Raw genomic sequence first — 25,183 nt, 5'->3', positions numbered from 1 at the left:
TACAGTCTGTATGACATATTTCTCTGATAACTCACCCTTTGTTAAACTTATATTACACCAAAACATAATAAGAGATAATGCCACTATATGCACATTTCTGTGAATACAGTGGTTTTGGACAGAATTCCATGGGTTGCCCTGGAGGTGCTCGAAACTCTTGAGATAGAGCTGGTGTGGGACAAGTGGAGCTTTGGAACGACTCTGTGGGAGATTTTCAGTGGTGGAGAAACTTCATTGCAGGGCCTGGACCTCACACAAGTACAGACACCCTTTGTGAATATAGGATCGCCATATGACCATAATTTCACAGCAAGCATTCCTCATAAGGATAGTTCAACCAAAATGCCATACCAGATGTGCATGACTTTTTTTCTTCTGCAGACCACAGATGAAGATTTTTAGAAGAATAGGAGGTCCAAACAATGCAAGTGAGTGATGGCACCAAAGTTTATAAAGTTATAAATATGGATATGTTTCTTAAAAAAAACGCATCACTTCAGAAGGCCTTTAACCCTCTGGGGTCAACGGACTCTGGGGCGCCGGCGCGTCCTGCTGGATATTTTCGTCATTACAGCGGAAACAATTTAAAATACTCTGTCATTTTTGGATATACAGATAAGTGTAAGACATCATTAGAGACTATAAAGGGTCTACTTTTATTTGTATACACTCACAATAACAACACAATCTTGTGCTTTTGTAAAATATAGAAAATGAATATGGTGCGCTTTCAGCCGTCTCCGTGAGCATCTTTCTGAAACACGTCACAAAAATGAACTGGAATACTTATCACACAAACATGAAACATATGTCTAAAGAAAGCTTAAAATGTATTTTTTTAATTAAAACAATTCTTTGTCTCCTCAGGTGTGCAGATTATTTCACTGACTTAATTTAATTCTCAAAAATACAAACATGTACATACATGTTGCTCACAAATTATTGTAGCCCAGTTTATGCTGAATACAGTGTTATCAGACTTTAGCCATTAATATGTTTTTAAGCAACTGAAAAAAGCACAAATGTCAAGGCATGTCAAAACTTCTCCAGGGCACAAAAACACCATCAGACCCTAGGAATAACCTGACCAAAATTGAAAATGTACTTGTTATTTTCTAACTCTAATGTCGTGTCAGCTCATGATTTTCTGTCATGCTAGAAAAGGACAAAATATAATAAAATCACAGTAAAAAGAATCAATATGACTTATTCTATACTATATATTGGTTATTTGTGAGTTTTTTCTATTGCCCCCCTTTTTGAGCCTGACAGTCCATCACAGTCAGAATCACCATTTTCCTTTTATTTTATATATGTTTCCTTTCATTATATCTACAGAGTCAAATGTGTTTTAAATGGCTTGTAAATAATGATAGGATTTTTGAGTGAGCTTCTCTTTTCATTTAGACTTTCGTTAACATTTTCATCCTTTTTCCCCTTTGGGTTTTTTTCTCTTCATTTTAACTACAAAGGACAAAATGTCCTTTAATAATAAAAATAAAAATAATGGTCAGTCAAGAATGAAGAGAGGAGAAGATGCTTGTGGAAAAAGAGTCAGAAATACATGAAAGCTTCGAGAAAGAAGAAAGTCCAGAAGAACAGAGATCCCATCAGCAAGGTATTTTAGTTGCGGAGAGAGTCAGCAGGTCTGGAGGCAGAGAGCAGGCAGACAGCAACATGGAGAGTGAGAGCACTGAACATCTAGAGCAAGAAGAGATGATATATCCAAGAGTAGAGATCATCCACCTGTGCAGCCACTCTGAACAACATATCCTAAGACACTGATGGGGGACAGGAAGAGGAGCTTCAAAGCAGAATGGTACAAGATTCATCCCTGGCTTGAGTACTCCAGAATATTAGACTCTGCATATTGTTATGCCTGTCGACATTTTAGCCCTCCCAACAGCCCAGTGCCAGTTTTTGAGAGTGGTTTTAAAAAACTAGAAGGCGGCAACTTACAAGAAAGGGGGATTTGCAATTCATGCAAGATCAGAGCGCCACAAGCAAGCCATGGTTGCATTTAAAGACTTGTGAAATAAATTAACAAGAAACATTCATTTGATTTTAAATAGTTTTATTAGCTTACTTCTAGAGATTGCAGTTATACATGGCATGATAAAAAATGACTTGAAATAATCCTGAAAGTAGGTTAAAATACATACAAACAATTGTGCCCCCTAAAAGCACAAGTGGCTCCTGCTTGCCACCACTGGATACTTGTAGTTCACTTCTTTTTTCTTTTTTTGTGGTTTGGGATGCAATTGTCTTCTCAGGCCAGTAGATGCCCAACCACATCAGGTGCATCCTGAATGACAGTGCATTTGTATTCTTCAGCTATACTTTTATGGTGTATGCAAAGCTCATAAACAGAACAATGCTGATGCATATTCCTAACAATAAAAATTATGCGTAGCTCTGATCTTAATCTTCAAATGGTTTGCCTGAACAAGGTGTGGTCAACAAAGGTCACATTTATCCACCACAATGGTGAAGGTAATCTTTCTTTTCAAATACACAAATGTACGAGTATGATTTTCTAGTCAAGTAAAAACTCTTTAATTTGTACAATCCAGATTCAAACATTACTAAAACACCAAATGTTAAACACCAATAAATACATACACGTAGATAACATAACATATTCAATTGGAATTTGGTAACAGCGAACAAGGTGTGAAGACATCAAATGGCTTGCAACAGTTTTAGGAACACGTTGAAACCATTATGCAGTTATGGTGTAATGCACTGTATATGAACACTTTGTTTTGATGTGTTTATTTTTTGTGCAGCTAGCCTTCTTCTAAAACCATGAGCTACTACTGTTACTTTAGCACACTATGAGGCTACGCCTTGTCCTACCCGATTATGAAAGCTGTGTTATTGACTTACTGTAGTACTGATACAATCAGCTAAATACTATGTTAATAATTTATCATTCAAAAGTGGATCAGTTTGCATAAATTTTAAAACAAGTTCAATGCACATCTTATGTATGGTCAGGTTTACAGAAAGGATTTAGTTTTTCCACATTGTAAATGTGGATCTTGTATTTCATTCCACATTCCAAAAATCTGTTGTGGTAGAAATTTGTGGACTAGAAGCATTTCTTTATAATAACAAGGGTGATATTTGTCACCCTTTAGGAGATTCATACCTTCAATCCTCACGCCAGTGTGGGATGTGGGTGTGAGACCTGCCTTTTCCACGCACATTCCTATGTAAGCATCATCAATAGGCATCAGAGTAACATTGAAAGACATACTGTATATTGTTCTGGCTGTAAAACCGGAAAGAAGAAAGCCTCCACCAGTACAGTATGGAGGATATATATTAGACTTGAGTACCTGCACTGGGACATAGTATTTGCTCGAAGATTGTCTGAACGGTCCTGTATTCTCCATGAGTTGCCCTACATACAAATGTTTACTTCCATTATTGTCCTTCAGACCTTGAAGATACTCCACCATATTAAACGTGTTGGCAAAAACATCATCATCACCATTTAAAAGAAACTTGGTGTGTGGGCACCATTTATCCATCCACTGTAAGAACAGGATCTGCTTTAGTGTGAGGTTAAAGAATGAATCATTGAAGTCCCACTGTAAAATGTCTTGGTTCTCACGGTTCTCAAATTTCAACATTTTATTTAATCTGACCTTCTCCAAACCAGTTCCAGTGGTTCCAATAATGAAGACTCGACGGATCCACACACCATTGTGCTGTTGTTCCATAGCCCAAGTTTTCCGCAGAACCTCTCGTCGTTCATAATTCTCTGGAGAGCTCTTGATGACCAGTAGAAGGAAGATATCTGCAGACTTCTCTGGGACTCCACACTTATAAGGGACATCTAGAAGCATGGGAAAATCCCTACAGTGGCGGTAAAGCAAGAAGTCTTTGATATGATTTGGCAGTGTAGAAAATCCAGCCACATCAACAGCAGACATATTCTGCACACAACTTGGAGACAAAGACTGGAGAGCTGCTGATTTCTGCAAATGAGCTTGGTGATGGAGTCTTTCATATAAGTCTCTGTTGTTGTTTTCATAGGGCACATTTAAGTTAATTTCAGTTACTCCAAGGATGACCAAGCCCACAATGCCCATAAGAAGCACAGCAATCATCTCCACCATTCGAAGTGTCATCTTGATATCTGTTTAATGAGACACAGCACACAAAATTGTTTGCTAAATACAAAGGTACAGCAGAAGAAAAAAAAAAAAAAATTTTAGATCGATATGTCACCACAAATCTGGGAGCATGCTAGTTGTATCAAATCAAATCAAATAATTTGATGTATGAGGACTGAAAAAGATTTACACAGCACCCAACAAGCTCCACAAAAAAGACAAAGGCTAACCCACTAATTCTCCTTAAAAGAATATTCCAGGTTCAAGTTTCAGCAGCATTTGTTACACAATGTTGATTACTCAATGTTGATTTAAATTTTTATGGATTGGCGCCATTCATTCCATTGTAAGTGCCTCACTGTAACAGATTTGAGCTTTTTTGTATATATATTAATAAAACAAATACAAGGGAAGACTGAATTGAAATTATTTTTGTAGTAATCAACATTATGCCTCATCTGTCATATGCTGTCATCTGAGCTGAACTTATATTCTTTAAAGGTGCATTCAGTAACTTATTGTTTGTGTCATCTTGGACTTCAAGTGACACCTAGTAGTGTGGATGCAACATCATTCAATATCAATAGTTTTCAGTTACAGGTGCCCTTGTATAAATTCACTAGTCACAATCAGCCATGGTTAATTTAATCCAAGAGTGAAAGTGTCAAAAACAAGACTGTTACTGAGATTAAGCAAGTAGTATTCAGCTAGTCATGTGATTCTAAAATGGCATCCCCCCATGAGGGTGCCCCTGCCCCATGCAGAATAAAACAACTTTTAGAAGGTTTCTGATATGACCAGAATCACAAAAACGGAAGGGAGTGGACACAGTGACACCAAAATTACCAAAACGGCAAATGCAAGTGGGTGGCCAATGGGGTGGCCATCCCAGATGTGTATGACTTTCTTTCATCTGCTGAACACAAATAAACATTTTTAGAAGAATTTCTCAGCTCTGTAGGTCCATACAATGCAAGTGAATGGGTGCCAACATTTTGAAGCTCCTAAATCCATATAAGGGCAACATAAAACTACACCAGACGACTCAGTGTTTAAATCAATGTCTTCTGAAGCGATACGATAGGTGTGGGTGAGAAAAAGATCAATATATAATTCCTTTTTTTACTAAAAATGTTCCTCCCTGCTCAGTCATTCTCCACTTCACTTTCACTTTCCATTTCTTCTCTTGTTTTTGGTGATTCACAGTCTTGATCTGTTTCTCACCCACACCACTCATATCGTGTCTGAACACATGTATTTAACCACTTGAGTCATATGCACTAAAATAATTATGTACTAGGATTTGCTTAAAAATATAGTGCATCATACTTGCGTCCCAATTTTTAAGCAAATTCCACTAGAAATTTTAAGCAATGTTACCTAACAAACTTTAGTTGGCCATGTCCAAATGAATAAGTTTCAATTAATTTTTTTTTACCTAAAATACTGTGCCACACCAGCTACTACATTTAAGGTTTTATAACCCTAAGATTCTAGGTTCTGTTCATTTAAAAAAATGACTTGAAGAAATAACAGACAATTGGTGAATGTCAAAGGTTTTTATTGTTGTTTACAAATTTACAATCTAACATAGCTATTCATGCTCTCCAAGAACTAGATGTTCAAATACAAAAATATTAACAAAATCTTGACGATAAACAAAAACCATAAAATTAAGTGGGCTATGCAATGACTTAAAGAATTTCAGTAAATCTAAATAAATGCAATTCAAAATGCATTTTATCAGACAAGCACACTGCAGAAATATATAAATATAGGAGAAAACTCTAAACTAATATGGTAACAAAAACTCCAGATATAGTTTGTATTTATAAATGAAACTATTACTTCAAAAGATCGTTTCATCTTGGTTAGAAATTGCCATCATCAAGATGCAACACCATTTACTCTATGACATAAAAAATAAAAATGTCAGCTTCTTTGAGTAGCTGATGTGAAGGGCATAAATTAGACATTGACAAATGTCCCCAGCTCATTTTCAAGGACAAGCAATACATCTATATATCAATACATACATATTCTCCTAAAAATCTTAGTTTGTGTTCAGCAGAAGAAAGAAAAGTCATACATATCTGGGATGGCATGAGGGTGAGTAAATGATGAGAGCACACAGCTATTCAAACACTGTACCAAATGCATACATCTATATGAATGTCAGCGGATATGTTAAAATGGTGCTATATAAATATGAATAATTTCATCCAAATGTGTTTCCTACCTTTGTTTTATTTTGCTTTGAAAACCTCTGATGACTCTTCTTTCAGTTATAGTTGTAGACTTGCCAGGACTATAATTTAAATTATGCTAGTATAATTGTTACTGACAAGATAAGCAACATGTATGGCTAGTGAAAAATTATAATTCTCTCATCATTTATGAGGTCTGAAGCCATGTCAAACTCATTAGACTTTATTCAGGGGAACACAAAGATTTTTGATGGACAAATGATGTGTGTTTGTCCATATGATGGAAGTCAGTGAGGTTAAAAACTTACAAGATCCATAAAGGCAGCATAAATGTAATCCATATGACTAGAGTGGAAATTTTGGTTTGTGGACTACATTTAAGGCAAGTGGCAACCACAACAGTGAAACTCATTAAAGAGACCGAAATGTATGCTTCGCATGACACATGATGTTCGACTGTGAAAATGTACACATCTAATTAGCCTCATGCAGACAAACGTTTAATATACTGTAGATTTGCAAACGAAACATAACGTAAGTTAACTTCTTTAAGCGAATAGAAAATTGTTAACAACAACAACAACAAAAAACCTGTACTGATTTCACACTATGTTGAAAGTAATTTATCTTTGAACTTTTTGGCAAAAGCGTTGTGTTGTCCACCACGAGCTCTACTCATCCAATATGGCAGCCAGCCCCAGATTATTGTAACTTCACTCAAAATAATTAGCAAAGTTTCTTTATTATTATGAGTACAGCATAATCTCAATATCTTGTGCAACAAATATAGTGTTTAATTAAGGAAAGTTTCCAGTAAAATCTGCAATATTGAGCAATATTTGCTGAAGCAAGGAATCCTTTTTTCAATGTTTCCCACAGGGGTTTTTGAGATTGTGGAGGGTGGATCTCGGACATGCTAGAGGGGTCCGGAGGCATGCTCCCCATAAGAAAATTAAGTACATTTTAAAGTAATGCATCAATCTGGTGCACTTTGATAGCACAATTATGAATCTAGATCTATGAAGATCTTTGTGCTCTTGTAAACCATTTTGTGCTATAGTATTAATTTAATCAAACTCATTGGTTGTATAGATATGAATGGTGATGACACTGCAAAAAAGTCACACCCACAAAGCATGGTAAACGAGATAAAGTTTAATGCCAGGGTTGCTGCAGAGTTTTTAAAATCTAATTTAAGAAATGTTCAGACCTTTTTCAAGCCCTGAGCAAATAAAACGATTATCGTATCCTCATATCACAGGCAGGGGCACACATTCAACATGGCCTTAACATTGCTTTTCAGTAAAACAGGTAGGCTATATGTAAGTTTAAAATAATTAAGACATGTTTTCCACAAATATATCATATTAAAATTGGTTTATGTACCATTATATAAATAAATAAAAATTAGAGGTCAACCGATATTGGATTTTGATAATACAACAATGTGTTGAAATAAAGGCAATTCATCTGCCAATAGTTTTTAAAATTGGTAGCATGTATGAAATGTTCATAGTCTTTCCTTCCTGTGATGGGGAGGGCCAGACAGAGTCCAAACTGAATTAAATTGCAGATGCAGTTAATGGTGCAACCAAAATACCAATAACCAGAGGGGAAAAATATTTTATTCATAGTGCGGCACTTAACTTTATAGGCTGAAACACACCGGGGACTCCTATTTTTAAATGTTTGTGCTTCACTGCTTCCAGCTGCTCATTCAAACAGATAAGGGAGATAAATTGGCTGTGTCTCGTTTCAAAGGCTGCGTGCTAGGTAGGTCGCGTCCTTTGAAGGCTGCAGTATACCGAGTGTCCTCCTTTAAACAAGCCTCGTACAAGACGGCCTTCACAGGACAAATGGAAACGGAATGCATCATGGTTGCTATGACAGCAGGCCACTCTTTAAAAAGTGTGATCGCTTTGAGTGAGAAGGGAACAAAGACCCTCTGGAAGGGAATGTATGAAGTACATTTTAGGAGAGTTATAATGATGTAAAGAAAAGAAAAAAAAGATTTTACAGGTGTACTTTTAGTCTAATACTTTTTTTGATTATATATTAATATAATTAGACAAATTATATACTCTGCACCCATCTACTGAGGTACTTCAACTTGGGAATTAACATTCCTTGTGTTTGAACATCATATTTACGGGCAAATTAGCGTCATTATTTTTGACATTTCCTTTGAAGCAAAGAATTGTGGGTTGCGAGTGCCCATGAAAGATACACCTCATGCATCCTCATGAATTCCCTTGAAAGAATATCGCATTCGCTTTTCTGAAATGAGACAGCCTCAATGATGTATGCGGCCGACAAATGTGACCTCTGGAGGACGCAGCCTTCCAAACAGACACAGTCAAAGGTCGTTAACGTTACCTAATTTAGCTAAAGTTAGATTAACATTTATTATCAATGATAACTTCTGCAGTAATGCTATCTGTTTGTTGTCGTAAATTGGTAATGATAAAAATGTGTTTGGACTAATGGATAACTGCAGTGGATACTGTAACGTTAGTTAGCGGATACTGTAATGTTAGTTAACATTACTTACCTCAAATGATGTTGTGTCCTTAAAATGCCTTGGTGTTTCGGATGCAGGAGGGGGATTTGACTGACTGGGAGTGAGAGTTGCTTTGCCCAAGCAACAGCACAAAACAACATTATAGATCTTTTAAGTTATTATGAGAATTGTAAAAATATTTTCGGTTAATTATGAAACTGTGGCGGGACACCTGGATTTTGGAGCGTCAAAATTTTGGCACACATTCACTTCCATTGTGAGGAAATACAAAGCTGAAATATTCTTTTATAAATCGTAATTTATGTTTTGCAGAAGAAAGAAAGTCATACATATCAGGGATGCCAGGAGGGTGAGTAAATCATGAGAATTTTCATTTTTGGGTGATCTATACCTTTAACACTATTTCAACAGTGCAACCATATCAAAACCTTCATAAGATCAGATAAGTATGAGACTACATAAAATATTCAAAATAAACCTGAATTGATTTAGCTTTCATTTGGGTGACGCGTGGGTTGAGGCAAATTACTACCTATTGGTATTTTGACAGTTTATTTATCAATTGAAATTAATGTACAACATTGACATTTTAAAATAAATCAAAAGATGAATCAAATCAGTTATGATTTAAGTGATAACTAACTAACTAATAGACAATAACAAACAAACAAACAACTGCAACAAGATGTATCTTTCCAGGTGCCGAGACAACTCTATAAGCAACTATAGACAGAATGTAAATGACAATTCAAAAAGACACAAATTGTCAAAGAAATTATAGCCTACTAAAAGCAGTTTCAGTAGTAACACTATATAAATAATGAGTTAAAAAAAAATTAATGAGGAGTGATTACAGCTTTTGCAAAAAGGCACCCGTTTGACTACAAGATACTTACTCTGACTTGAGGTTCGGTCACGTGAGGTAGTTGATCCAGTTGTCAACAGCTTGATGAGAGCGGAACCTACTCGTTCAAATGTCCTTGTTCTGGATTATCGCGGCGACAGAAGATTAAACGATGCTCGTACCTGTCCAACAGAAATGTGCAAATTCACTTCCTAGAAATCTATAGCAATCGACCATTTTAGACTTAACAGAGTAGGCCTGTGAGAAAAATAACTCTGGGCCAAAGAAATACAAACAAAAACAATATTATTAAATAAATTATTAAAAATCATGTTGAACTGATTTGTTTTACAGTGTGAGATAAATAGAAAGTACCATAAGTTACTGTTTTGATGGAAACTAGGGTTACTATCAGTGGCGGCTTGTCAATGGAGGGCGCTGGGGTGCCGCCCCCATCAAAATTCCAGAAATATACATGAATACAAAAATGATATAAAAATGAAATAAAATAAAGAAATTAAATAGTTTACTCGTACGATGTGCAGGCTGGTAGTAAGAGCCTCAGCAATTAATAAAAACTGTCTTTAATCGGTTAACTATTTTCTATGTTTTTCAATATGTTTCATGTGGTTTCATGGACGAGGGACGCCGGACAAATGGATGTCTATCTGAGTCCATAGACATAATAAATACATAGACGCCCTATTGGCCGCTGGAGCGTACGTCAACGGGCCGCCATATTGCGGAGGGCAACATTCCCATTTCTCTCATAACGGGAGTTGAGGAAAAATGCCTGCCTCATGTGCTGCTTGGGGCTGTACAAATCGCCGCACTATTGAAAACAGGTCTCGGGGAATTACTTTTCACAAGTAAGACTGAACATTTATTTTTGGTCGTTATATAATTAGTAATAGTAACGTTAGTTGGCCACTGGAGTTAGTCAGACTAAAATAGCTTGCTTGCGAGCTGTGAAAGTTGAGACATGAGTTGACATGATTTATAGTCTAGTTTTATCTTATATTTTATATTATAAAGTAAATTTCCTGAGATTGGTTCTGAAGATGTGTTTTTTCTCAAGGAGCACATAGAGGAAACACAGTTTGGAATTGACAACCATAATTTTTCTCACTTGTCATTAGTTGTGTCTGTCTTTCACAAACTGAGGATGCACCACATTGCCAAACTTAACTCTCTGACACTACAGAGTGGCAACTCAAGAAAAAAGCTATACAAAGCAGTTCTTTTCAAAGGGTTTTAGCTCTAACCCCCTGTGACCCAACAAAGGATGAGTGATTATAGATGATTGATGGATAGCAGTGAAATGAGTAATTTACTATTTTTATTATTGTCTATATTATTCTGCAATTAATATTACATTGTATTTGCTATTATTATATTATACCACTTGCGATTTATCAATCTATTATAGTTATGGTGTTAAATTATTGTACTAGTCACTATTTAACTTATTAATTTTTATTGACTATATTCTGTAATTAATATTTCATATTCTATTGCTATTATTATAGTATTATACATAAAGTATATGCTATTACCTATAAATATTATATTATTGTACTTATGATATTATATAATTATACTATTCATTACTATTTTATTTGCTGTATACTGTTTGTTTATTTTATTGACTAAACACTAAACTATTTAGCCTACTATTATTTCTCACTTTATCTTATATTTACTATTTGCATTGCACTGTAGTTGGACCGTCCATATAATATGTATTATCATAAAGGATCCATCAGTTATCTTTGTTATTGTATATTTGGAGTATATATCTGTAAATATCCAATATTTTAGTGCTATAAAAATACAGAAAGCACCTGCATGTGTGATTTGCTGATTTGTTTTATTTTCTCAATGGCTCAATTGTAAGCACAAGAGAAGCTAAAATCGGATTAAATGTTTTTTCCACAATAAGAAAACTTTATTTCATTTAATACGAAAATTAAATTATATCTGAGTATGGGGGTCTTCACAATTCTTATCCAAGAATAAAAAGCCAAATACATGACAAGCCTGAGCTTTGACAATTCCTTATTTAAAAAATAAAATGTTATAAGTCTTACTATCGAGATTTTAAATAACTAGAGATGGAACTTTCTGTACACCATGTACGAACCACTGAAATCGGTTGATAAATGTAAACGTTATTTTTGTTTTTATCCAGAAAAACCGCAACTCACCCGTTTACTTGCATTTGGTTACAGCGCAGTCTTGCCCTCCGCAAAATGGCGGACGCGTTGACGTATCGCAGCAACGTTCCAAAGCGGCCAATAGGGCGTCTATGTATTTATTATGTCTATGTCTATGTCTGAGTCCTTCAATTTTCGGGCAGCATGTGACCTGAAGCTGGTGTCTAATTGATTTCTTAAAGATTCTCCTCCGGGCGCAGGTCGCTGCGTCCCTGGCGAATCAGAATATGTATCCAATCTGATTGGTTCTCGTCACATGTCATTCAACTTTACGCTCTATGCTCTGCGAGTGCGCAGGTGACTCCGCCAAAACCTTGCTAGGCTGATCACTTTCGCAGAGATAAAGGCAGCAGTTAAACCAAACTCTGTCATTGATTTACAAAAAAAAACCTTTCACAAGGCGTTCGCTGAAAGAAGAAGAAGAAAAAAAAGGAAACTCTCTCCACACCATTGGTGAGGAAAGCAGTGGTTCTCGGTCATTAAAGAAGCTCCGGGCGCTCATACTAAAATGCGCGAAAGGGTTGCAGCAGAGTTGCGTTTATTATAGAAATTAGTCTAAATTCCATTTTACATTGTTGTGCTGCAGAGATGTCCTTCCCACATATCATATTCTACAGACTCAAGAAACATTTATTTGTTTGGTATAAATCCTTACAAAAATCATAATTTTAAAATTATACAGCTGCATTCCAAAAATAATAAATTGGCAACATAAAAATAAATTATCAAATGAAATATGAAGCCATCAAAAACTACTGTCTTGTATGGGACAACTGTGACAACTAGTGTCCTACTACCTTACATTTACACACACACACACACACACACACACACACACACACACACACACACACACACACACATATATATTTTTTATTAACTCTATAGGTCTGTGACACCATCCTGGGACACACTAGGGAGCGTTTCTCCTTCAAAGACCACCTTGTCTGTGCCACCTTGTTGCAGGGGGACAGGTTTGGATACCTTTCCATGCATTGAGCAGCACAATGAAAGCGTACCCGATGCTCAGTGGAAGCAAGCTGAAGACAGAGCTCAGTCTCATCTACAGCAAGGAAGAATTCAAAGCCTGCCGTGGTGCTGTGGACCTATTCCAGCTGTTTCAAATCAAATCAAAGTTTATGGAGAATAATCTCGAAGAAGTCTTTTCCGAAACTGTGACTCTCCTAAAAGTTCTCATTACCACACCCAAGACCACGGCTGAAGCTGAGAGGTGCTTCTCAACCTTGAAAAGAATAAAAACTTTTCTCAGAAACACCATGACCCAGGAGAGGCTGAATGCACTTGCATTGCTCTCCATGGAAAAGAGAATTGTTACTGAGATGACTGACTTTAATCAGAGAGTCATTGAGAAATTTGCTGGCCAGAAAGAAAGGAGAGCACAATTTATGTTCAAGTAATCAACATGCTTTTTGGTACTGCTTTAAATAATTATCACCAGCTGCCACTGGTTACTATATTAAAGGCAATTCAATACTGAAAATGACACATAGGTGGGTTATAGGTTTGTGTGTGTTTACATGTGTTTCTACAATAAATCAGATACAAAGAAATATATGAACATAACATGTCTTCATTATTGTCCACTAAAATAATTCACATTAATCTATACATTCTCTTATAATTACAAGGTTAAATGGCATAAGAGGATCAACTTTACAACTCCTTGTGGAATCTTACACAACACTGCTACTAGTTAGATTCAATTCCAGAAATTTGAGAATCGACACAGATTCCGATTCCTGATTTTGGAATCGTTAGAATCGATTACAAGAGTCGATTCCAGACCCATTTAAACGATTATTTTTGATTCCAAAATCTCATAATAAACAGCTCACTACTATGCGTTCAATGCGCTATTTATTATAGCATCAATGACATTTACGATTAATAGGTCCATTCGTTTACATTTACATTTATTCATTTGGCAGACGCTTTTATCCAAAGCGACTTACAAAAGAGGAAAAAAACATCAGCGAATCATCTTAGGGAGACAGTGGTATAAAAAGTGCCATATTACAAAGTTTCACTATCATCAGAATAGTATACAAAACAGATTTAAGTGCAACAAGAAATGTCATTTATTTATTTTTTTTAGTGACCGGTTAAGTGCTTTTGGAAAAGATGTGTTTTTAGCCGTTTTTTGAAGATAGAGAGTGAGTTAGCTTCCCGGATTGAGTTGGGAAGGTCATTCCACCACCATGGTATGATGAAACTGAAAGCCCGGGAAAGTGTTTTGGTGCCTCTTTGTTTTGGTACGACAAGGCGACGTTCATTAGCCGACCGCAGGCTTCTGGTGGGAACGTAGCTCTGCATAAATGTTTTTAGGTATGCTGGAGCAGACCCAGTGACTCTTTTGTATGCCAGCATCAGGGCCTTGAATTTAATACGTGTATGAACCGGCAGCCAGTGGAGAGAGACAAAGAGTGGTGTAACATGCACTCTCTTCGGTTCATTAAAGAACAGACGTGCTGCTGCATTCTGGATCATTTGCAGAGGTCTAATTGCACATGCAGGAAGGCCTGCAATGAGAGCGTTACAGTCCAGTCTAGTTATGACAAGTGACTGAACGAGCAGTTGTGTGGCATGTACAGAGAGGAAGGGTCTTATCTTCCTGATATTGTAGAGTGTAAATCTACATGATCTTGCAGTTTTTGAAATGTGGTCTGTGAAATTTAGCTCATCATCAATGGTTACCCCTAGATTTCTGACTGTTTTCATAAATTCATAAATTAAATCAGGGCCTATATGCACATACCAAAGCACAATGCTTCAATCCCTTGAGATAAATTTGAGGAAAGCTTAAGAAGATGTGCCTGTATTTCCAAGAACTATAGAAAATAATCTTAATTGCACCATTTAAATTGTCTGTTACCACTCATGAGTTCTTGTTTAGAAAGGGATTTATATTATAATGTACAGTATTGGTCCACTATTGTACACAAAACTTATCCATTGTTGCACTGGTTTATACAATATACAAATATGTATACACTACAAAAACGTGTATTTAATATTTTTAATTAATACTAATAAAAAATAAACAGGCTACATGCAAAAGATTTTCAACACTGTAACAATGTTGAGAACGAGTAGCTTTATATTCTCGCTTTTATAAGTGCAGCACAATGATCATTTAAACTTAGAAAGTCAACCGGCTGCCCTTACTCGCACGTTATTATGTTACTCAAGGACCCAAAAGCAGTTGCGGAACACAGACTATCACTTCACGCTCATATCACACGGAACTCTGCGTAGGGCATCAATTTGGCCAGCCTTAACACCCTGTGTGTTATGGTGCGTTCACATAACGCGAATACAATTTTAGCCGATATCACAACGACTGCTGCTCTGTATCTGTTATGGAAGTTCCAGATACGTCGAAAACCAAACGCCGTTGTGTTTGGGTGCATGATATTATCCAATTATCCAGATTTCTTCTGCTACTACCTCAGTGACATCCGGACAATCTCAATGCTGATAGGCTTTCATGACAACGCCTCATGCGGATATTTCACACGAATGAAACGATTTTGCGCCCATTATGGTGCGTTCACATACAAGGCGAATCGAGCATTTCGCGCTGCACGATTACATACAACGTAAATGCAAAGACGCATTCGTGGCGGGTGGAGTGAATGAAGCAAATGGCGCGAAATCACTTAATTCGCATTTTTGACGGATGTAGAAGAAGAAATCAGGAAAAATGGGTGAGAAAATGGTTGTAGCGGTGTGTGGGCACCCGGAATTGTATGACACAACGTCAACGTATCTGGGACTTACACAACAGATACAGAGCAGCAATCATTGTGATATCGGCCATGGTTGATGGCGGAAAGACAAGTTGTCATAGAAGCCCCTCCTTCTGTCTCGGCCATCACTAAATGGGAGCAATTTAAGTATGAATGCAGGAAATTCACTGTTAAATTTGGAAAAAAGAGAATGATGGAAAAAAATAAGGAATTTTCAAATTTAATTAAAAAGATGAATGAGATCCTGAAGAACACAACTCTTAGGAATCTCTTTAGGCTATATTTTGCAAAATAGACTGGATGACATTTATCTAGAAAAAGCAAGGGGTGTGTTTATCAGATCAAGGGTGAAATGGCTCGAGTTTTGAGAGAAACATTCTGCTTATTTTTTTAGCCTAGAAAAGAAACAAACAAACAATAAGAAAATGTAATCTATTTACATTAATAATAATTTAACTAATGACCCTTATTTGATATCCTCTCATGTTTTTGAGTTTTATTCCTCTTTATTTGACACTCATGCTTAATCCGTTTTCTTTAGTAGGCTAGGATTCAATCTGTGATTCCCAAAATTAATGATTACAACAGAAAGCTCTGCGAGAAACCTTTTACTAAAGATGATCTTTATAATATAGTGAAAAGAATGCCAAACAATAAATCTCCAGGGCCCGATGGCTTACCATTTGAGTTCTTTATAGTCTTCCGGGGCTCTATTAAAGACCTTCTCTATGAAGCACTTAAAGAATATGCTGTGAATGGTGAATTGGCAAAATCAATAAAGCAGGGTCTCATATCCCCAGGCATGGATTTAGAAAGCAGAGGCCTCTGGGCACAAAATCTTGGGCCCCCCCCCCCGAAATATGCTCATGGAGACAGAGACGTCTGATAGCTCACCCTTTTTGTTTTCTTTATTTTACAAAAGCACAAGGTTTTGTTGTTATTGTGAGTGTACACAAATAAAAGTAGACCCATTATAGTCTCTAATGATGTCTTACACTTTTCTGTATGCCCCAAAATGATGGAGAATTTTATGTTGTTTCCGCTGTAATGACGACGTAATGCCGGCGCGTCCGTTGACCCCAGAGGATTAATCAGCAGAAGGTTCTAAAAATATTAAAAACAACAAAGCGATACTTCTCTGCAGTGAACTGACGGAATAAGACGAAAGATATTGGCTACTTTTAAAATATTATGTGAAATATTATGTGAAAGTACCCTGAACTAGAGAATGACTCCCACATATTATATGCATCGATAAGCCTAGACCGCATATCTGGTCATATAAATTAACAGTCAACATTAATACAACAACGTTACATGATTTAAAAAGCAGCTTATCATACGGGGACAGAGGGGTGGTGAAATACGGGTGCTGGACTCTAGCGAAATCAGAAAAAATATTGATTTAGTTGGGTCGGTGCACAGAGATTCGGAAGGCTTCAGCGCCAATCCGGGCATCTATAATAATCAGGGTTTTTAATAAGGGGAAAAAGTAATAGATAGAACTACATTTTGAGGCTGTCCAACTGGTAATGTACGTTTACCTACCCGTCACCGCTGGGTCTCTGCCGCCTTCAGCAGGTGTCTGTCTTTCCAGCCGGGCTGTGGTTCTTTGTCTTGTCGTGCTGGTGCTGATGCTCAGGTTCATCTGAAATAGCAAGGCTGGATGTTGTGCTAAACTTCGCTAGCATCACCGCAGGCACCGCGCTAAATAAAGGCTCTTTATGGTTGGAATATTTCTCCTAATTAAATTCTTTTCTTCTATTTTATGTTGTTTGTTTTTTTCGATGTCCTCAATTCTCTTTTTTTCACACTGTCTTCTACCGCCGGTCTTGCCGCTATCAACAGTTTCCGCGGTAACCTGACTCATTGTCATCATCAGACACAGCCGACACAGCCAAAAAACTGATCATGATACTTTTTTGTGTCCAAATAAATGATTGTTAACGCACATACACACAAACACACACTCATTATTTAATTTTATTTTAACTTAATTATAAATAAATAATAATAAAAAAAAAAGGATGAGGCCACACAGTTAGTGGGGTCTTGGAGGCCCCCTACAGGTCGGAGGCCCCCGGGCACCGGCCCAATCGGCCCGGTGGTAAATCCGGCCTTGCATATCCCTCATACCCAAACCTAATAAAGAATTAAAACACCTAGATATTTGGCACCCGATCACTCTCTTAAATTCAGATTATAAATTATTGGCATCCATATATTCAGATAAACTCAAACCTTGTTTAGCTGATATTACTTCTATCAACCAATCAGTTTTTTTTAAAAGGTAGGCACATCTCAAACAACATTAGATTAATTTGAGGTATTCTAGATTATTCTGAATTAGATAACAAAGAGGCTATTATCTTTTTTATTGACTTTTATAAAGCTGTGGCAGCGGGGGTGTGATCACGTAAGGAATACAAGAATCTATAAACGAAGTTGAAAGGTGGTCAGTGGAATGGGGTCTAAAATTTTCAGTATTAAAGACCCAATATATGGTTTTTACTAAGAAAAGAAAAATGGAACAATTGACTTTGGAATTATATGGTCAATTATTAGAAAGAGTGACAGAATTTAAATACCTTGGACTAATATTTGATGGAAAATTAACATGGAATAGACATATTAAGAAAATTGAGAACAAGTGCAAAAGAGTAATAAATTGCATGACTTCAATAGCCAAATATGAGTGGGGAGCAAGGAAAAGCGCACTACTACATGTATATCAAGCCTTAATACGGTCTAGTTTAGATTATGGGTGTGCAGTGTATGGTGGTGCAGCAAAATCAGAGCTAAAGAAGTTGGACAACGTACAGGCTAGGGCACTTAGAATTTGTTGTGGAGCAATAAGATCAACCCCTCTAGATGCCATCAGGGTTGAAATGGGGGAGATGCCACTAGATTTAAGAAGGGAAAAGCTTACAATGATGTACTGGGTTAATTTGCAGGGTTGTAATAAGAGTCATTGTACACGAGCAATTTTAAATGACTGTTGGGAATATAAGAAGAATAATGGGAATAGTTTTGGATGGAAGTATAAACAATGGGTTAAGGAATGTGGTCTGGAAAATGTAGTTATTTGTCCCAATATGCCATTAAAAGGGGTATCAGTGTGGAATATTCCTGAACCTAATGTTGAAATGAGATTGCTGGAGGATCGGGAGAAAGCAGAAGGAAGATATACTAATAGTTATGAAATCAATGGTTTTATGAGAGAACATTTTTATTCTTGTATACAGATCTATACAGATGGATCTAAAGACCCAGTCGAACAAAAAGTTGGAGTAGGAGTATATATTTCAAAATTTGAGACAAAAATAAGTTTAAGGTTGAGTGATAAAATGTCTGTATATTCAGCAGAACTAACAGCTGTAATAGTAGGACTGCAGTGGTTAGAGCAGACTAAGCCAAATAGGATGGCGACTGTAATTTGCTCAGATTCTGCATCAGCACTTAAATGTATATTGTCAACAAAAACTGACAGAGAAGACCTGATAGTAGAAATTTATACATTATTATATAGGCTGAACATAGAGGGTATAATTGTATACTTTTGTTGGGTGCCGGCACATATTGGGATAGTAGGAAATGAAATTGCGGATAAATTAGCAAAAGAAGCGTTAAGGAAAGACTTGGTAGATATTAAGATACCTTTAGGAAGAAATGAAGTTAGATCAATAATTAATAGAGAAATAATAAGATTATGGCAACAAAGATGGGAAAGTAGCAGTACAGGTAGGTGGTATTATAGTATTGTAAAATCAGTAGGGAAAAAAGAATCGTGCTATGGAAGACATAGAAAGGAAGAGGTAATGATTTCTAGACTAAGGATGGGTCATACAGGGTTAAAATCAACACTGGCATTAATGGGAATGCATGGAAATGGTATGTGTGATGAATGTGGTATTATTGAAACAGTAGAACATGTGTTTTTTAACTGTAGTAAATATGAAGAACAGCGTAGTGGTCTTTTTAGTAATATAAAGAACAGGCCAGTGAGTATCATGGACCTATTGGGAAAGGGTTTGAGTGATAGACAGAGGTTTAAGGACGTGATAACATTTTTAGAGCTTACAGGTCTAGATCACAGGATCTAGAGCCTGAGGAGGAAGAGCAAGCTCAGATCATCCTGGAGATTGAGGAGCTCAGTGTGGAAGCTGGAGGAGCTGAACACGCAGCGTCAGCTGAAGCTCGGGCTCTGATACTCTGGGATGGAAAAGTTTTTTTTTTTTTGATTATAAATCAGATCCATTACTCATGTGCGCAAAGTATACAGTAGGTGGCGGTAATACTCCAAAGGAGTGAACGGCCATAAAACGAGAAGAAGAAGAAGATGTGGTCACGTGCCCGTCCGGAGAGAGAGAAGCGGTAAGGGCACTTACACCTGAGCTAAATTGTGTCTAACGCTCGTTTCACACATACTCCGTGTGCAGTGCGTATATGGTACAGGAGCAGCACGCGCTATAGTGCTTTCACATATGCTGCGTTTGCAGTGCGCTACTGATCCGCAGTTTCTGTGTGCCACAAAATCAAAAATGTGTAAGGAATTTTGATTTTAAATCCAAACGTCATTTGAATCATTGTGATTCTTTGTTTTACATGTAGTTCGAGTTGTTGACAGAAGAAAAGCTATATCGCGCTATATCTGTTGCTAATCAGGAGAAGAATGAGACGCATTTGGGTTCACTCTGTCTTTTTTAGGGTAAAAAAATCATATATGATGGCATTTTGCAACTTTTGGGACTATAATCATACTTTTTTGTTTTTCTTGACCCTGTAATTTAGTAACTGTAGAACACATTAACTGAAATTATGCGTATATGATGAAATTATTACAGTTTCTTGACAATCTATGTCTATTTTAATGTGAACAATGCGCTGCCACTTTAATTCAGTGCGGTGCAGCACAGCAAAAATAGACTCGATCCGTAAACCATCGCTGCACTGCTGTATCACCGCAACTGATCTACGGACTGCATCCGCGTGCAGTGTAAAAGCTCTAACCTGTTAACATGGGTACGGACTACGGACAAATATACGCACTGCAAACGGAGTGTGAAACGGGCGTTACACCTGTCTCTAATTCCAGTGAGCACGGGGAGAGCGGATATACGCCACCAACACTTGAGAGAGAGAGAGAGAGAGAGAGAGAGAGAGTCTGGGAGTGAACTGGTTGCTATAAATTAAAAGCTGTATAAAATTGTAAATAAAAGAGTTACCTTGAGAGGAGCTACTCGCCTTCGTGTCTTCCTTATCAACAGAACCCCTTACAAAAGCCTTCGACACTGTTGCGCATTCTTTTATCTTTGAAGCACTATCTAAATTTGGTTTTGGTAGTTAATTTATAAATATGATACACACTCTTAATAATGGTATTAATAGTTCTGTTTCTTTAGCTTCTGGCACTTCTCCCCATTTTGCTGTTGGTCGAGGTATCCGTCAGGGATGTCCCATTTCTTTATTTTTCTTCTGGCCACAGAACTTCTTAGCTTATAAAAATGTGTCCATTGAAGGTTTAAAGGTTGGAGAAAACACTTTAACAATCAGTCAGTTAGCTGATGATACATGCCTCTTCTTTGGAGATGAATCACAGCTCATTTTTCTAAGGCTTCAGATCTGGTAGTTAGCCTAATCCCAGGAAGAGTGAAATCATGTATGTACACGTTTCAGACAAAACATCTGTTTGTGGAATTAAGGTGAAACTTTATGTCAGGTATTTTGGGATTGGCATACGTAGGCCTAAATCAGGTTCCGAACGCCTTCTCCAAAATTGCTGCAGAGCGACTTAACAATTTACGTGAGTCTTATTGACTAATGCTGAGGACATTTCATGTGTAATTGGTCTATCGTTATATGTTGATAAAAAAAATTATAAAATCTATAAACTCTCTGCTGTTTCGTTTTGTTAGGAAAAATAAAGCAGAACTTGTAAAAACCTATGAGGGCGGTCTTAAAGAGCAACATGCAGGTTGAATTTATAACTGAATTCATACTTTATATTGTCTGCATTGTCTGTAGAGGTCTTTTAAAAACACATATGTAGAAATTACTAATTAAATCTCATTTGATGTAGAGATTTTGATGAAAATGTGCTAGGCTCTGGAATACGCCTTTCCCGCTATCAACGCGTCATATGACGTAGGGCGAGGCAAACAAAAGAGCTCGCGGTCAGCTCTCATTGTGGGTGTTGATGTAGTTAGAGCAGTACAGAAAGTTTTAGAGAAGCCATAATGGTAAATTATTGTGTTTGTTGCACGAATTCCAGCCTGTCAGGACATCGTGTCCATCATTTTCCTTCTAGAAAAAACAAGGCTTTTCGGTCTTGAGTGCGTTTTGTGCAGGTGAAGAGAACAGACTTCACTGCCGCCTCTGTTACCACACACTCGGTCGTTTGTGGCGCACATTTCACTCCGGAGAATTATCGACCTGGAGATTTGTTGGAGTCTCGAATGGGATTTCGGAGTAAGGACCACGTGAGGCTGATTACTGATGCTGTTCCCTCGGTGCACTCGATGGAATCAAGTCCACCGTCAAAGTGTACACCGGATTTTGGCGCGGGCGGGACTGGAGGACAAAGTGCTAACGTTAGCAGACATTCTGTGCAACGAAAACGAGGATTTAGCAGAGTAAGTCTTACTTTTAATTATTTTAACTCTTAATTTGCTCGTAATTATAGGCCTGTGGGCCATCATAGGCATGTTCGTCCACACCGGAGAACTCTGTTTCTTCATTCGCATCCATTGTAACCTGAGCTTGAACTTGACCAGACTCCCTCGCCCATCGTCACTTCCGGTTAGTGCTGTATAGACGCGGAAGTTATTTTATCACAATTTATCTCAAAATATCGTTAATGGCTAAATATATATTACTCCAGTTCAGAAAATCTAGTTGTTTTATCATCAACATGCACTATGCTATATAGGGTTGTCCAACCTGCATGTTGCTCTTGGATTTTCAGACTATCAACTAGACCTTTAAGATTAACTGGATAAAGAAATGTATCTATAATAGTAACTTACCCTGGTTTTGGATCCCTAATCTGATTTTTGAAAAATGTGGTGACATTAAATTCTTATTATCTTGTCATTTTAAATATTGCAAATTACCTATCAAACTTTCTAATTTTCACAAACGAGCACTTGAAACCTGGAAGATTGCATTTATACATAATTTATCCCCCCACACTTGTATTATCTAGAATAATGAAAATGTTCTGTCTGGCAATAAATCACTTTTTTGAAGGAGTGGGTGGCAGAAAATGTCCTTTTTATTTCTGATCTCTTCAATAATCAAGGGGAACTTATCTATTTAATGAATTTATTATTCTGAAGGCTACTCCGTTTTCTAAAAGAAATTTCAATAAGGTGGTTAAAAGTATCTCACTTAAAATCTTTAATTAGAGCACTCCTAAGTTATGCTAGCTTAATCATATACCTACACATTCAATTAATATTCATATTCTAGACAAGAAATGTAATAATTGTTTCATTAGAAATGCTGTTGTCTCAGATCAAGTAATTTTCTCTCTAAAACCTGCTCAAAATGGAGTATTTATTACCTAAATTCTAATTTAAGAAAAATAAGTATTTCTCCTTACAAACTTCTTATCCCAAATAAAATTAGAGAACTTTATATTTACAAATATTACCCTTGCAATCAGCTTTTAAACAGGATTTTTGAGAATGTATCACTCTTGTGTTCTTTTTGTAAAATGGAAGAAGAATCAGTTTTATTTTTGTTTTATCGGTGTTCTTCTCTAAATCTTTTTGGACAGAAATAACCTTGTTCTTATTTAGGGCCTATATGTTTTAACACATTGGTGCTGATTACAGAGACTATGGTTTTTCTTTCAGATATTCATTCTAATGAAGCAAAATTGGACTGTTCTTTATTGTTAGTCATATGTAAATTTCATCTTCACAAAGCCAGAGTAATACAATCGAAACCTAATTTTAGAAATGTCTCTGCTGATGTAATATCCCTTTTTAAACCTCTGAATGCCAAGGCTTCAAAAACGTATAACATTCTTAAGGATGTCACATTGAAAATGTAATCCTTTAGATGTGATATCTTATGTATTTTTTTTTTTTTTCGCGTTGTATGTGAAAGGATTCTCGAATGTGTAATAGACCCAGTGGTCGAGCAAATAGCAGCCGGTTTATCTGGTTTCGAAACTATTCTCGTCTCCCAACGCCCCAGAATCCAGGAACTTCTTGAAAACAAGAAAATCCGGTAGGAAATTCCATTATGTTAAAAAAAAAATGTATGTCATTGTTAACTTAAATAATGAGTGATTCCTTGTACTAGTAACATAATACAAAAAAATCACAAAAAACACACGAAGAAACAGTATTGGGATATAAAGTATTACATTACCAAAGCAAATCTCAGATATTAATTAATACCATATAAATATCATAAGGCGCTGAGAGCGCGCGTGCACCCGACGCTCACATTGATAACAAAAAAAGCGTCATATTAACGCTTGAAATAAAGTGATATATATTTTACTGAAGATGATCTACTAAACAAACAATTTACTCACAATCATTTAAAGACGCACACACATTCAGATATTTCCCGTTCACATGGCAGGTCTGTATCTCACCTCACTCCAACGCAGAATGACTTTGACAAATGCGCGTGGATCCGCCTTTTCAAACGTAGTTATATGTATAGCTGCACTACTTAACTTCGTGCTCTAAAGCGCCATCTGTTATCGAGACTTGATATTGCAAGTAGGCCTACTACGCGAAAGAACACATTCGCTGTCTCGTTTCAGTTGTATTCTTCCTTTTCATCCTTTAGAGATCGAATTTGTCTGACGGATCTATACGTTATCGAGGCTGTCTCGTTTCATTTCTTTCTTTTTTTTTAATCTATTGTCAATGCCTTTTATGTATATGCACTTAAATTTATACAATTGTTAACCTTTTTTGTATTCCCAATGAAAATAAATAAATAAATATAACAAATTAAACGAGACAGCCTCGATGACGTATGCGGCCGACAACCGCGAACTCCGGAATGACGCATCCTTCCAAACGAGACACAGTCATCAGTCGTGTTCTGGCACTGCTCACCTGGTATGGAATACAATGTAGCTATGGAATAAACTTGTGAAATGCCTGATATGAGTTCAGTAGAAGACTTTATTATTTGTGTACTAACAGGGATGTGCACAGACATTTTGGTGGGCATGGGCTCAAGTTGAAAAAGGGCATATCTCATAATTATATATATATATATATATATATATATATATATATATATATATATATATAAAAACCTTTTCAACAAAACTTTAAATATATGAACACAACTCTGACTTCCTTAACAATTTTTTAATTCCCTCACACTCACGCAATTGTTTCATACTCAACAGATTTCTACAAAATAATCAGTTCACACAGAGACTATGCTTCTTTAGTATTCACATAGGCTTATCACAAGAGCAGGAAACATCAAAGGAAACTACGCCACATTGTTTTC

General features: G+C 36.6%; 1 protein-coding gene across 6 annotated transcripts; it reads right to left on the bottom strand.

Annotated features, from left to right (window-relative positions):
• Positions 1 to 2,057: 2,057 nt before the first annotated feature.
• Positions 2,058 to 24,420, bottom strand: LOC127631103 (N-acetyllactosaminide beta-1,3-N-acetylglucosaminyltransferase 3-like). 6 transcript variants are annotated; one of them, XM_052109081.1, is made up of 4 exons: positions 24,237 to 24,324; positions 17,234 to 17,333; positions 9,752 to 9,881; positions 2,058 to 4,150 (listed from the first exon to the last, which is right to left on the bottom strand). In XM_052109081.1, exon 4 carries the CDS (start codon positions 4,140 to 4,142, stop codon positions 3,003 to 3,005), a length of 1,140 nt encoding a protein of 379 aa, XP_051965041.1. In that variant the 5' UTR covers positions 4,143 to 4,150; positions 9,752 to 9,881; positions 17,234 to 17,333; positions 24,237 to 24,324; the 3' UTR covers positions 2,058 to 3,002. The 6 variants fall into 6 exon arrangements, with proteins under 6 accessions (XP_051965041.1, XP_051965044.1, XP_051965042.1 ...); XM_052109084.1 differs by lacking the exon at positions 17,234 to 17,333 and having other exon boundaries at positions 24,300 to 24,420; XM_052109082.1 differs by lacking the exon at positions 17,234 to 17,333 and having other exon boundaries at positions 24,237 to 24,326.
• Positions 24,421 to 25,183: the final 763 nt, after the last annotated feature.

This window comes from Xyrauchen texanus, chromosome 37, assembly GCF_025860055.1.
Source record: "Xyrauchen texanus isolate HMW12.3.18 chromosome 37, RBS_HiC_50CHRs, whole genome shotgun sequence".
NCBI classification, from domain to species: domain Eukaryota; kingdom Metazoa; phylum Chordata; class Actinopteri; order Cypriniformes; family Catostomidae; genus Xyrauchen; species Xyrauchen texanus.
This window is presented reverse-complemented; position numbering and strand designations above follow the sequence as displayed.